At 43.0% G+C, this 13076-nt stretch overlaps 1 protein-coding gene across 1 annotated transcript in view; it reads left to right on the forward strand.

Annotated features, from left to right (window-relative positions):
• The window catches only part of cacna1ha (calcium channel, voltage-dependent, T type, alpha 1H subunit a), a gene marked incomplete at its 3' end in the record, with an annotated part of 92040 nt that overhangs the window by 54189 nt on the left and 24775 nt on the right, over positions 1–13076 (forward strand). Inside the window, 11 exon segments of the mRNA XM_030057147.1 lie at positions 1764–1919; positions 2176–2263; positions 2648–2931; positions 3274–3657; positions 7828–7931; positions 8189–8312; positions 8599–8667; positions 9265–9449; positions 9675–9801; positions 10461–10586; positions 11657–11746. Coding sequence (XP_029913007.1) covers positions 1764–1919; positions 2176–2263; positions 2648–2931; positions 3274–3657; positions 7828–7931; positions 8189–8312; positions 8599–8667; positions 9265–9449; positions 9675–9801; positions 10461–10586; positions 11657–11746 — 1737 coding nt within the window.

Genomic DNA, 13076 nt, shown 5'->3' on the forward strand with positions numbered 1-13076 from the left:
AGGATAATGTAAGCAATTTGTGTGTGTTTACTTCCCCAGTCTAGGCCATTGTTCTGCATCGCACAATAAACATGTGCCACTTTGAGCAGACCTTGATTCTGACTTTCAGAGTGTTTTCCTGGACATAAATCCCTCAAAATTCCCACTTAACCAAATCGAACCAAGTTTTGGGAATCAAAGCCTGCCTAAAGGCCGGTGTTGTGTAGATGTCAAACTTTAAGCCACAGCCAAAAATGTACCAACATTTGGCTCGTGGTCAGTGCTAAATTCCCACTCTGAAGACATTTAAAAAACTGGGTTGCACTTAATGATACAGCATGTTTTTGCCCACACACAAAACACTTGTGTGTGTGTGTGTGTGTGTGTATCTGTGTGTATGTGTGTGTGTTTGCAAAACTAAACCGATAAGTTCTGCTTATTAGTCAAATGCTCCAAAATGAGAATTTCTGCTTCTCCACACCCACTCTACTCATCCCCCTTTCTATTCCTCTCTCTCTCTCTCTCTCTTTTCTCCCTTTTCTTTCCTCTCCTCTGCTACTTCTACCCTCTCTCTGTGTGAAGATATTGTTCAGTCACTCCAGATAGATTGTCCCCTTTTCTGTAGTGGATGCGTCAGCAGAAAGGTGGAACACAGAATGCAGTGGACTGTCTCCTCTTTGCTGTGCTGCCTGAGGGAGTTTATATTCACTATAAACCTACCATAGACATATGGCGGGTAGTCACACACATGCACACGCACACACACGTACACACGCATGCACACGCAAGGCCCAGTTGAATTACCTCCCTGCCACAGGGTTTAATGAGTGGGCAGAGACAGCGGGCTTTCTTGCTGCATCATGAACAACAGCCCAGTTTTAAATGCTTTCATCACTCACATTGATTTAAACACACTGGCACCGGCTCACGCACATGTAGCTCAATACTGGGTTTTATAAAGGGCATGGACCCCATGAGAGCTGTAATGACTAAAATTACTCAGTTTCTGCCCCTGCCTCTCTCTCTCTCTCTCTCTCTCCCTCCCATTTGTGAGCACTTGTGAACTTTTCCTTTGGCCAAGCTAAGGTTGCCACATGGCTCACAAAGAGGAAAAGGGTGAGGGTGTGTGAGTGTGTGGATCTAGCGGCCTTGTTGATTGGCCTGAGAGCCAATGAGTGAATGATACCGTGGGCTCTGAACATGTTTAGAGGGCATGTATGTTTTGTTGGGGACGGGAGCCTGACTGTATGTTTGTCATGGTTGTTGTGATCTGCATGTATGATGCCATATGTAATACCGAATGACTTGTGGGGATGTTGGCGAGGGTGTGATGGCGGTGGTTGGTGTGTGTGTGTGTGTTTGTGTGTGGATGTGAGTAAGAGAGTGTGTGTGTGTGGGGGTGGCTGGTTTGTGAGATGTAGGTGGTATGTTAGGTTTTTAGGTATGTGGATAGTTTTTGTTTTGTTTTATGGGGTGACTCAGTTCATTAAAGACCATCAAAAGTCAAAGACTCTCTCTCTCTCTCTCTCTCTCTCTCCGTCTTTCCTCTTTCCGTGCTCACCCTTCTTCTCCCTCTCAACCTTTTACTTCCATCCCGTCTGCATTTCACCTCTTATTCTCCCATTACATCTACATTTTCTCCCATTTTAGGTTCATGGCCCCCATTTCATTCTCTTTCTCACTGATTGTCTTATTCTTCCCGTCTCTCCCTCTCACCTCCTGCCCTATTTACCTCTTTCGGTCTCAATCACTGTCATTAAATCTGCTTCCCTGTCTCTGTGCAGATTCTGACCCAGGAGGACTGGAACGTCGTGTTGTATAACGGCATGGCCTCCACCTCGCCGCTGGCTGCTCTCTACTTCGTTGCCCTCATGACCTTCGGCAACTACGTTCTCTTCAACTTGCTAGTTGCCATCTTGGTGGAGGGCTTCCAGGCTGAGGTGAGAGTGGCTGTCCGGGATTTTGCAGAGAGTATGTGAGCAGCGTTTCAAATCCAGGCTTATTTAATTTCACATGACAGCCATTTTACCCCAAGTTTGAGCAAAATTTTGAGTGAAATTCTTTCACTGGACGGCGGTAAAAAAAAATCTTTGAATGCAAATGCAAATAATTCATAAAAATTAAAAAAAGGAAACCCTCCTAAGTATGCCTGTTTCTCTGAATGACATGGATCTAATCGGCTCATTTGTGCGTTAGGGGGATGCCAACCGGTCAGAGTCGGATGATGAGAAGAAATCAGACAACTTTGAGGAGGATGAGAAGGTAGAGCAGCTCAGAGACACAGGTAGGTTAAACATTGGAGCGCTAATGGTCTCCTTGTAGTGGCCAGTTGGTTCACCACAGGAGGATCGGTAAATGTTTGAAGGCGTTCCAGGGTCTATGGGATATAGGACATGAAACGGTCTGGGGTCTTCCTGTCTTTCTTCCTGTTCAAGTGCTGTAAGGCTTTATTCTTCTCAACTGTCTGTGTAAATGAATGGATGAAGGTTTGGATTTGTGGCTGGACTAAGGAGGTAAAAAATAATAGGAGACAAGATGGCAATTATGGTGAGGGGTTAAGATAATGGTGATGATGGTGATGATGATGATGTTGATAGCATCAGTGTGGTGGTGGTGGGGCCTGGGGATGAGACTGATGAAGATGATCCTCCCTCCTCCTCCTCCTCAGAGCTGAAGATGTACTCTCTGATGATGACCGCCAACGGCCACGTTGACCCTCGTGGCTTATCGGCGCCTCCCATAATCATGCGGACGGCAGCCACGCCAATGCCCACTCCCAAGAGCTCACTGGGCCCTGAGTCCATCCTGGGGGAGGAGCTTATCCATGGAGAGGCGGGGCCTCGGTACGGTGAAGGAGGATTAGGGTTTTCCGAGGCAGGGATTGGGCATGGAGACTCTCGACGTGGAAGCTCCGCCTCCATGGACCCGTCAGCCTACGACCAGCGTTCCCTGGTGCGTCACTTCTGTCCAGCAATTCGTTTTTTTATAGAAAATCATACATACAATACAATATGATACAATACATGATGCGATATTATTGTCCCCGTGGGAAAATTTGAAAAGTTTCAGATAAAAATACATAAAAAGATTTCAGATAGCAAGACATAAACAACAAAACAGCACATATATAAACACAGCAGTGAGCACAGGAGCCTGCCAGCTAGAGGAAAAATCAATGTTTGGATATTCTCTCACAGATATTATTATGGTATGAGTGCGTTCGAGGGATCACTTTAATGAGTGTTTTCGTCACACGTATGCATGCGTTCTCACCTGTATTTTCTTTCGGTCCAGTGCCAGTCGAGTCCCGGGCGGCGCTCACCCCTCCCCCGCGGGCCCGGCAGCTCGTGGGGAAGCCGTCGCTCCAGCTGGAACAGCCTCAGCCGAGCGCCGAGCCTCAAACGGCGGGACACCAGCGGAGAGAGGGAGAGCCTGCTGTCCGGAGAGGGACGAGAGGAGGAGGACGGCGGGGAGGACGAGGTGCAGGCGGTGGTCGGGGTCGGGGGAAGCGGTGGCCGGCTGTGTCCAGCGTCCCTGGAGCTGCTGCAGGCGTCCACTCTCTGCCCGGCCATAATTGCAGAGTACGGCGACTGTAACGGCAGGACCCTGACCTACGACCCCAACATTAGCTCTGACCCCAAGGATGACTCCTCGCCTGAGGACGACATGGAGGACGATGTAAGTCAACAAGAGTCCCAGCTTTCAACACATGGTTTGGGAACCCAAATTAAGGTCCTCAGTACATTCCTAAGAGGTTCACAGCACACTGGCTCTATAGTTAGCTGAGCAAGATATATTTAGATGGAATCAGTTTTACACCCATTCTGACAATCAAAGGGAGAATCCTGATTTGATCACATCACAGACTTTGATATTTAGAGTCATGAGCAAATGGGCTGTCTGCAGGGCCTTAATCATTACAGTTCTTATCTGTATAGTGATATTTATTGCTCTATGTGAATGCAACAGATCCTTCAAGTTTGACCCATTATCTCCTTCTCCGTTGTGAACATGAGTGCTTTACCGGGATTTGTTCTCCCAAGATGAATGAAGTGCACCTGACTCAGCAAATAACATGATGCTCAGCAATGACTCAAAGCTGAAAAATGTTTTGAAGGGCAACAGCACACGTTTGTTTGGGATCATTATCAGTGCTCTTTTGCAGCCCTCTTCCTTGCTCACTTCATCACTTTAAGAAGTCTTGAGGTGATTTGAGACTTTTTGTCGAGTCTCATGGGAGATTTCTGAAGTTTCAGAGGTCTTCGTACAGTCACCTTTTTCTTGTTGCACTACTTTTAGTGATAAAACATCTCAGATACACGGTGTCGCCTACACTTTGATAATATTTTTTTGTGGTTATTGGGGAGAAATTGGTCTCAAATTTGCTTTCAGATGGCATTAAAAAGCTTTTACGTTTAACGTCTGGAAACGTGTGTAGCCACCATGACAACATTTTGCACTGTGTGTCGTGTGGCGATGACAGATCCATCCCACAGGTGGAGACCTCCAATAGCCAATAAGAACGTAGAGTCGACAATGAGGGGAAGCAGACCAAGGCCTGTCTAGCTGTCCACATCCTTTTTTTTGTTGTTGTTGTTGTTTTTCAGGCGAACATCTTTGGAAAATTTGGATAATGTGGGTCTATTATCTCGTCCAAAAGCCTTGACTTTGAATGAGTAGGCAGAGAGAGAGAGAGAGAGAGAGAAACACCGCCTGAGAAACAGCCAGTGAGAGAGAAGGACATGCCGAGACAGTCGTAATGTTTATGTATCTGTGTATATGCAGATATGGTGTTAAGCAAAACCTGCTCTTTATAAATGAAGAGTGGCAGTGGCATGTTCCGTCAGCCTTTCATTTACACGGTGGCTTGTTTTCCAATTATGTGCAAAGAACTCTGAAATGAGCAGGAAATTGAGGAAGGGGATGAGGGACAGAAGTGTGCGCTCATCTCTGTCCCAAGGCCCAGGTACCACTTTGCTGAGTCGCTGAGCCTCTATCTGTTTCTTTATTGGCTCACTCTTGAATGCAAATTCTCCCCCTTATCTGCCCTGTCTGTCTGTCTGTCTTCACCCTTCATTTGCTGTTTCTCTCTGCCTCCCTCTTTCTCTCCGCCGTCCCTCTACCTGCCTTTTCTCTTTTGCTCTGTATCTTTCTCGTCACTTTTTCTTAAGTATCGTTTGTGTGCGTGTGCCGATGTGTGTGTCTCACTCTGCGAGGGACTGCAGGGACACTAATTGTCATGCTGTAATTGATTGGCTTTGGCAGTAATTGTTTTCTCAGTGGGTACAAACAACTTGCCTGTGTAGTGTGAGCGTGCACATGCATTAGTGTGTATATGTGCGAGTGTGTGTGTGTGTGTGTGTGTCTTCAGGGTGCGTTCCCCTGATGCTTTTGGATGACCTCTGTTGTGGCAGTGTCAACGGTATCATTGGCTCCAAATTGAGTTTACAAAGCCGTGAAATCCACGGAAACAAAGACCTCTCCCAGCTGGGCGCAGTGCATATGAGGGGCTAATTCGGGGCCCCTGCTGGTGTGTGTGTGTGTATACATGAGTGTGGATGCCTGTGACTTGCCAGCCATGTTTGATTAATGTGTGTGTGGATGTGTTCCTGTGTGCATGTGACTATTGCTCCCAACACCGATGGTATCTGAGCAGCAGGTTGTTTTCACCAGTGACACCAGTGTACGCCCACTGACACACACGGACACGCCCCTGCACACACACACGCCCTCTCACAGGCGGCATTCTGCCCAACGAGCAGTTTCTGAAAGCCTTAACTCTGGGCTGTTTTTAATTAGAATCCCGAGGTGGAGAAGCTGCGCACCTAAGCTTTCTACTGTTTGTTTTATTACAAACTTTAATGAGTTTCACGACAGTTTCTGTTGGGCTCGTTGCACTGTAGCTAAGTTGGGAGTCTGCCTGTTATGGCCCAATTATCTCCATTCCCGTACTTGTGTAAGAAAACACTTGTTTATCATGGCCCCATAGATTTAAATGCGAAAAGGCTCACATAAGCAATACAGTGGAAACTTTTGCGCATCCGAGTTTAAATAATCCATTGTTTTTAATGCATTGTGCGCCGGTGTAATTGATGAGGGGCTCCTATCAGGCACACCCTCTGTTGTTTTGAAGTCTTTGTCTGTGAAGTTTTGCAGCTGCACAGGCATTTAAACTATTGACTGTCTTACATTTTCAGCATCATTTTGTTTCCCGTAAGCGCAATAGTTGTGTAGGACTTTTGTTTCGTTGGCATCAGTGTAGAGATAAATGTATCCACATCTTACATGGTTACATCTAAGATGTGAGCAAGTGGATGATAACTCAACCTAACTGTTGTTTACCAATGCTTTTATGTGCAGAATCAAATTTATGCACCTTTTTTATTCTGGAATCTGACCTACACTGCAAAAAGTCAAAATCTTACCTAGATTATTTGTCTTATTTCAAGTAAAAATGTCTTATTTCTAGTCAAAATATCTCATTACACTTAAAATAAGACATGATCAGCTCAGAAATAACTTGTCTTTAGACAATTTTCACTTGTTTCAAGTGAAAATTTACTTGAAACAAGTGAAAATTAGCTTGAAACAAGAAACAAATTTTGCCAATGAAACAAGCAAATTTTTACTTGTGACACAAGTGAACGAGTGAAAATTAATAATAATAAGACATTTTTACTTGAAATAAGACAAATAATCTTGGTAAGATTTTGACTGCAGTATAAATGTTCAATATGCACCATAATAAGTGTTAACAAAATGCTAGAAGTTACCTTAGGTCTGACTGCTTTCCAAAACTGGAGGTCACAGTTTACTTTTTTATTTTTATTTTTATTTTTTTCCTGCTGCCACCATGACCAGGACTCCCTGGCAGAAGACAGATTGTATCTCAGTGGGACCTCCCTGGATAAGTAATGGATAAATGAAATAAATAACCCCACCTTTTTTGAAACTGCATCACTGGATACGGTACATAATGACACATGGTGCAGTGACACCAGAGCATAAGATACTTTTGACAGCAGGTTATATGTTACTCTAATAAACATACATGATCAGTTCTGGTCACGTAGCTCCATAGTAAAGCACCAGCACTGTCATGGTAAAGAGTTTCTTGTTTTTTTTATGCCTCAACAGATCCTAGAAAACATTTTGCCTCACTGAGGAACATGTACAGCACAATCGACCCCAAGGCGCTATGTATTTAATTTAACTGCAGCTACAGTATAAGAAGATGGCCTCACAAGAACACTCGACATGATGATGGTGGTTGTGAAGGCGATAAATAACTTCCACAACATAACTGAGTGTGTGGCCATGGATTAGTGTCTCTGTATTCGTTTGCTTTCATGCATTTATTTGTCCATCGTGCAAATTGAGGGGATGTTGCGTCTCTGTTCTGTGTGTGATATTTTCAAAAATACATTAATTTACCCGCGGGCAGCACTACAGATTACAGGCTCGGAAAAAGTGGCATTTTTTTATTTGATTTTTGATTTTTTTTTTTAACTGATAGGTAATGAGGGGGACTGTACTGTGATATGTTTAGGTACAATTTCACTGAAACTATTCCAGCCTGTAAAATGAAGCTGGCAATGATATGATGATGATGATGATGATGATGATGATGATGATGTGATGATAAAACTTACCATTATAATGATGAAGATATTACCGTTTTGTCATGATGATAGTAACTAATATTGGTGATGACGTGGATGATGATAATGACAGTGATGTTGGTGGTGATGGTAACAATAAGGTAATGGTTTCTCTCTTGAAGATGATGATGATGATGATGATGCTGAGGATGATGATGCTGATGTTGCTGACCTCTTACCCCTGCAGAGTTCTTTGTGCTACCGGATCAAGAAGGAGCTGCGTAAAAAGAAACCCCGCTGGTGCCGAGAGCACGAAGACTGGGCCCTCTACATGTTCTCTCCAGAGAGCCCGTGCGTGTCACACACACACACACACACACACACACACACACACACACACGGACACACAGTTGCTCCCTCTTTTCCCTCTTTGCTTCTCCTTTGTCTTGAACTTCCTCGTTTCCCTGCCTCTCTTATCTCATTTTTCTTCTCTCTTCTGGCCTCCCACAGTTAATCGTTTGGTCAATACGTTTAACTAACCAAAGACATTTTATTGATGTGTGTGTGTCTGTGTGTGTGTGTGTGTGTGTGTGTGTGTGTGTGTTCAGGTTCCGTGTGTGGTGCCAAGGCATGATCTCTCACAAGCTGTTTGACCACGTGGTTCTGGTCTTCATCTTCCTGAACTGCATCACCATCGCCCTGGAGAGACCAGATATACAGCCTCACAGCACGGTGAGACACATTAACACACACACACACCTCTGCACACTGCACACTACACACACACACACTATTACTCAGGAGAGATTGGATATACAGCCTCACAGCACTGTGAGAAACACACACACACACTCACAACACACAAACATGCAAACCCAGAGGTGTTGGCTGTTCAGATCTCATCTCGGCAGATACAAACACACATGCACATATAATATTAATATGTAACATAACTTTATGTTTATTATGTAATGCATAAGATGTGAGGGTAAAAACTGAATCTTCTCCTCCCCTTTAGGAGAGAGTGTTCCTGAGTGTGTCCAACTATGTTTTTACTGTGATCTTTCTGGCAGAGATGACTGTCAAGGTAAGCATCCATCAAGTATTACGCTAAAATCAACAGATAGTGTGTACTCCTACGCGATAGAAACAAAAGGTAATGTTTTTGCTGAAACTGATGACCATGTGTTCAAAAAAAAAAAAAAAAAAAAAAAGAAATTAAATGAAAAAGAAAAATAGTGTATGTTTTGGCCAAAGTGTGGTACATTGGAACATTTCATTTTTTTTTTTTTTTTTTTTTTTTAATAATTAAACCTTAGGCTTAACTCAAACAATCTGCGCAACAACAGCTCTGTCAGAATTTTTTTTTTTTTTTTAATAATTAAACCTTTAATCTGGCTGAGTGTGTGCACAGTATTATTTATCCTATAGGTGCAGCTAGGGTACGTTTATTTTTTTTGTATTTTTGTACTTTTTTACATAGAGTTATATCTCTAGGTTTAACATTATTTTCAATTTGGGTAACTGAATTTCTATCTTATTCAATTTGTCGTTCTAGTTTTAGAATATTCTACTGAGTCGATGACATGATTTTTATTTGGAGGCAGTTTTTCTCCTTAACATGCAAGGTGGAGCCCAGGGTTTCCGCTGTAACGTCCTTTTCGTTTTGCATCTTATCGTCCAGGTGGTCGCTCTGGGTTTCTGCTGCGGGAAGCAGAGCTACCTCCAGTCCAGCTGGAACGTTCTGGATGGCTTGTTGGTGTTTGTGTCTCTGGTCGACATCCTGGTGTCCATGGCCTCCTCCGGCGGGAACAGGATCCTGGGCATCCTGAGAGTCCTGCGCCTGCTACGCACACTGCGGCCACTCAGGTATAAAGTGTGTTTGTGCATAGATGTGTGTGTGTGTGTGTGTGTGTGTGTGTGATGAAAGGGTTATGTGGTTGTGTGGGTGGATGTCTGCTTGCATGTACTGCACGTCTGTCAGCTGTGTGTCTCAAGGCACTAGAGAGTCTGTGCATGTATTACATTTGCTCTAAAGGGGACATCTGTGTATGTGTGTGTATGTGTGTGTGTGTGTGTGTGTGTGTGTTGCAGGGTGATCAGTCGAGCCCCGGGGCTGAAGCTGGTCGTGGAGACTCTCATCACCTCTCTGAGACCCATCGGGAACATTGTGCTCATCTGCTGCGCCTTTTTTATTGTCTTTGGCATCCTGGGGGTGCAGGTAGCCCACACACACACACACACACACACACACACACACACACACACACAATTACAGTTTTTTCGTTACAATTTGAATGATTGTTGTTGTTTCTTAATGGGATTTTAAGTAGCCTGTCATCTCTATAGGACTAGAATGAATTGCAGAAACATTTCTTTCTTTCAACCCCTCCTTCTCTCTCTCTCTATCTCTCTCTCCCTCTCTCTCTCTCTCCCTCTCTCTCAAATTCAAATTCAAATTCAAATTTGCTTTATTGGCATGCATGTTTGAAAAAAAAAACACAGTTGCCAAAGCATCAATCAATAAAATAAACAAAAGCAAAACAACTACATTACAGAGATTCAAAATTCACAAAATCTTTACAGAGTACAAAACATATTGAAAAAGAAATGAACTCATAGGCTACAGATGATATAAAAAAAAAAAATATGAAATACAATATGAAATACAACCATATCAAACCATATGAAATGTGACTATATCTTGTTATTATGGAAACATCATATAGTCAAGGAATTCTAATTAGCATTCATGTTCTCTAATTGTCTCTGATTGTCATGTTCTCTAATCCCCCTCTCTCTTTCTCTCTCTCTCTCTCTCTCTCTCTCTCTCTCTCTCTCTCTCTCTCTCTCTCTCCCTCCCTCCCTCTAATTCTCCAGTTGTTCAAAGGGAAGTTCTACCACTGTGAGGGTCTGGACACCAGAAACATCACCAACAAGTCTGACTGTCTGCAGGCCAACTACCGCTGGATACGACGGAAGTACAACTTTGACAACCTGGGGCAGGTGAGGAGAGGGAGAGCATGAGGATGAAAGGGATGAGAGGAAGAATCATGTTGTTAAGTGAGGAGCAACGGAGAGAGAGAAACTATAACTTTCATTAAAGGACCACACCAGTGAACAGGCCAAACATTCAAAATCACTGGGTTGTCTTTTAAACAGTAAGGCACCATGCACATGGACCAAAGCAAGAGCTGGAGGACCGTGCATTAAGATGATGTCATTCAAAAGCATGAGATCATGGCCAGCTATTTACATGCAGTAGGTGTAAGCAAATACAAAGAGTTTTTTTTTTTTTTTTTTTTTTTTTTTAAATCTTGCATCATAAAGTTCAAGATGATGGCACACCTCTGTGATTAATCCCTCCTCCAACATTTTTAACTTTTTTTATCATAGTTTCCCTGCCCCTTCTATTTTGCAATTAGTCACTTGTTTGAAAACAGACTGTGGTGAGTGTTGAATCTGCAAAACTTCAACTTTGGACACAAAAACAGTGAGAAAGTGGCTGCATTCTGTCAGGAAAAAAAAAAAAAAAAAAACACCAACGCCAGCAGCCGACACCAGCAGAGGTGTGTCTAGCACGTTTACATTTTGCAAACATTTGAAAAGTGAAAGCTGAAAATCGAACACGTCATTTTTCTTTTCATTTGGCTTAAATTCAGATTGCTCAAACACAAATGATCAATCTTAATGCTATCTACAGTGCCTTTCTTATCGCTGAGTCCAAGGCAACATGGATTTGCTTGTACGTTGGTCTACACAAGCGATACTGTATCAGCTTTGTAGAGTGAGTGTGTATCTGACACTGATATCATACAAATGATTTCAGAGAGAGAATTACGTAGGCTGTACAACAGAACCCTTTTCAGCCAGCTGCAATAAATGTTTCTATTGTAGCATAACTCAGTGGGACGGAGTGTGTTGCTCTTTGGGATGAAATGAAAATTTTGCGACATCCGTGGCTTATTGTGAAATAAAATTTAACTGGAGAATTTCCCCTCGGCCAATGAGAATGCAGAGAGTCGGAGGTATGTGTGTGATGGCTTATGACTCTGCTATCTTTGTTTTCAATCCAGGCTCTGATGTCTTTGTTTGTGCTGTCCTGTAAGGACGGCTGGGTCAACATCATGTATGATGGGCTGGACGCAGTGGGAGTGGACCAACAGGTACAAACACCGACACACACACACACACACACAGAGGCACACACTGTCATCCAAAACACTGTCCAAAACACTTAAGATCTCACCAAACCTCCACCGCAACAAGATTAATAAATTCATGACTTGCAATGAAAACACACGTCAGTCGCATGTAGTTTAAGTTTAATATGTGTAGTCTACGTGGGCTTAACCTACACCACACTACATGTATTTATCACCTCTGTTTATAGCAAGTTTCTGAATAATTACCCGGAATTCATTTAGTTCTTACAATCCAGGTTCCAGACAATTTTCTACTAAGTACATGTTGTTACTATCTTATTTCCCAGTAGGTAGCTAGTAATGAACAGACTGTGGAATCCACATGAAAAACGTGAAAGTGCATAACATGGAGATGGTGGGAGCTAGTGATGTACAGGTTGACCCGCCCGCCCGCAGGTTCTGCAGGTTCACTTGCAGGTCAGGCTGGTTTGGGTGAGCTTACTAGAAAATGTGATTGGCTCAGGCAGGTGATTGAAAAAGTGACAAACCAGCATTTCTAGTAAGTTATAAATAACTGAAAGAAACATTGCGTGCACCAGGCTAGGCTGTGCTGTGCAACACACACACATAAAAATCTAAAATGTTGAAGCCTCTCCTCCCATTTAATTTTAAATTGCATGCAATTTTAAAAATGCATATTTTAGAGAGTCTGCATTTGCGAATTGGCTCTCATAATGGGTTGGGTCGGTGCGCATATTTAAAAAACCCTAACCTGCGCATCACTAGTGGGGACTGAGGGAAACTTGATGCTGGAGATGCTGAAGTGTTTTTTTGTTTGATGCTGGAGAGCTGCGTGAAGTTTGGCACTTCATGCTGCCGGAGGAAGAGTGCCAAGCTTGAAATGCATCAAACAAGCCAGTTTAGTGTGTCCTGTTTGCTTTAAAGTGCTATTTGGTCTTGAGCAAATGGTTTTGTGAGACTAGTGGGGAATGTGTCTGATGAGACGTTGCAGCAGGCCCTGGTGTTGTGGGCCTGAAGGTTTGTTACTGCAGCTAGCTGTTTCTGGTTAGCTGCACTGCAAAAATTCAAAATCTTACCAAGATTATTTGTCTTATTTCAAGTCAAAAATGTCTTATTTCTAGTCAAAATATCTCATTACACTTAAAATAAGACATGATCACCTCAGAAATAACTTGTTTTTAGACAATTGTCTCTTGTTTCAAGTGAAAATTTGCTTGAAACAAGTGAAAATTTGCTTGTTTCATTGGCAAAATCTGTTTCTTGTTTCTAGCTAATTTTCACTTATTTCAAGTGAATTTTCACTTTTTCCACTGGCAAATTTTGCCAATGA

The sequence above is a fragment of the Myripristis murdjan genome, chromosome 8, assembly GCF_902150065.1.
Source record: "Myripristis murdjan chromosome 8, fMyrMur1.1, whole genome shotgun sequence".
Classification (NCBI taxonomy): Eukaryota; Metazoa; Chordata; class Actinopteri; order Holocentriformes; family Holocentridae; genus Myripristis; species Myripristis murdjan.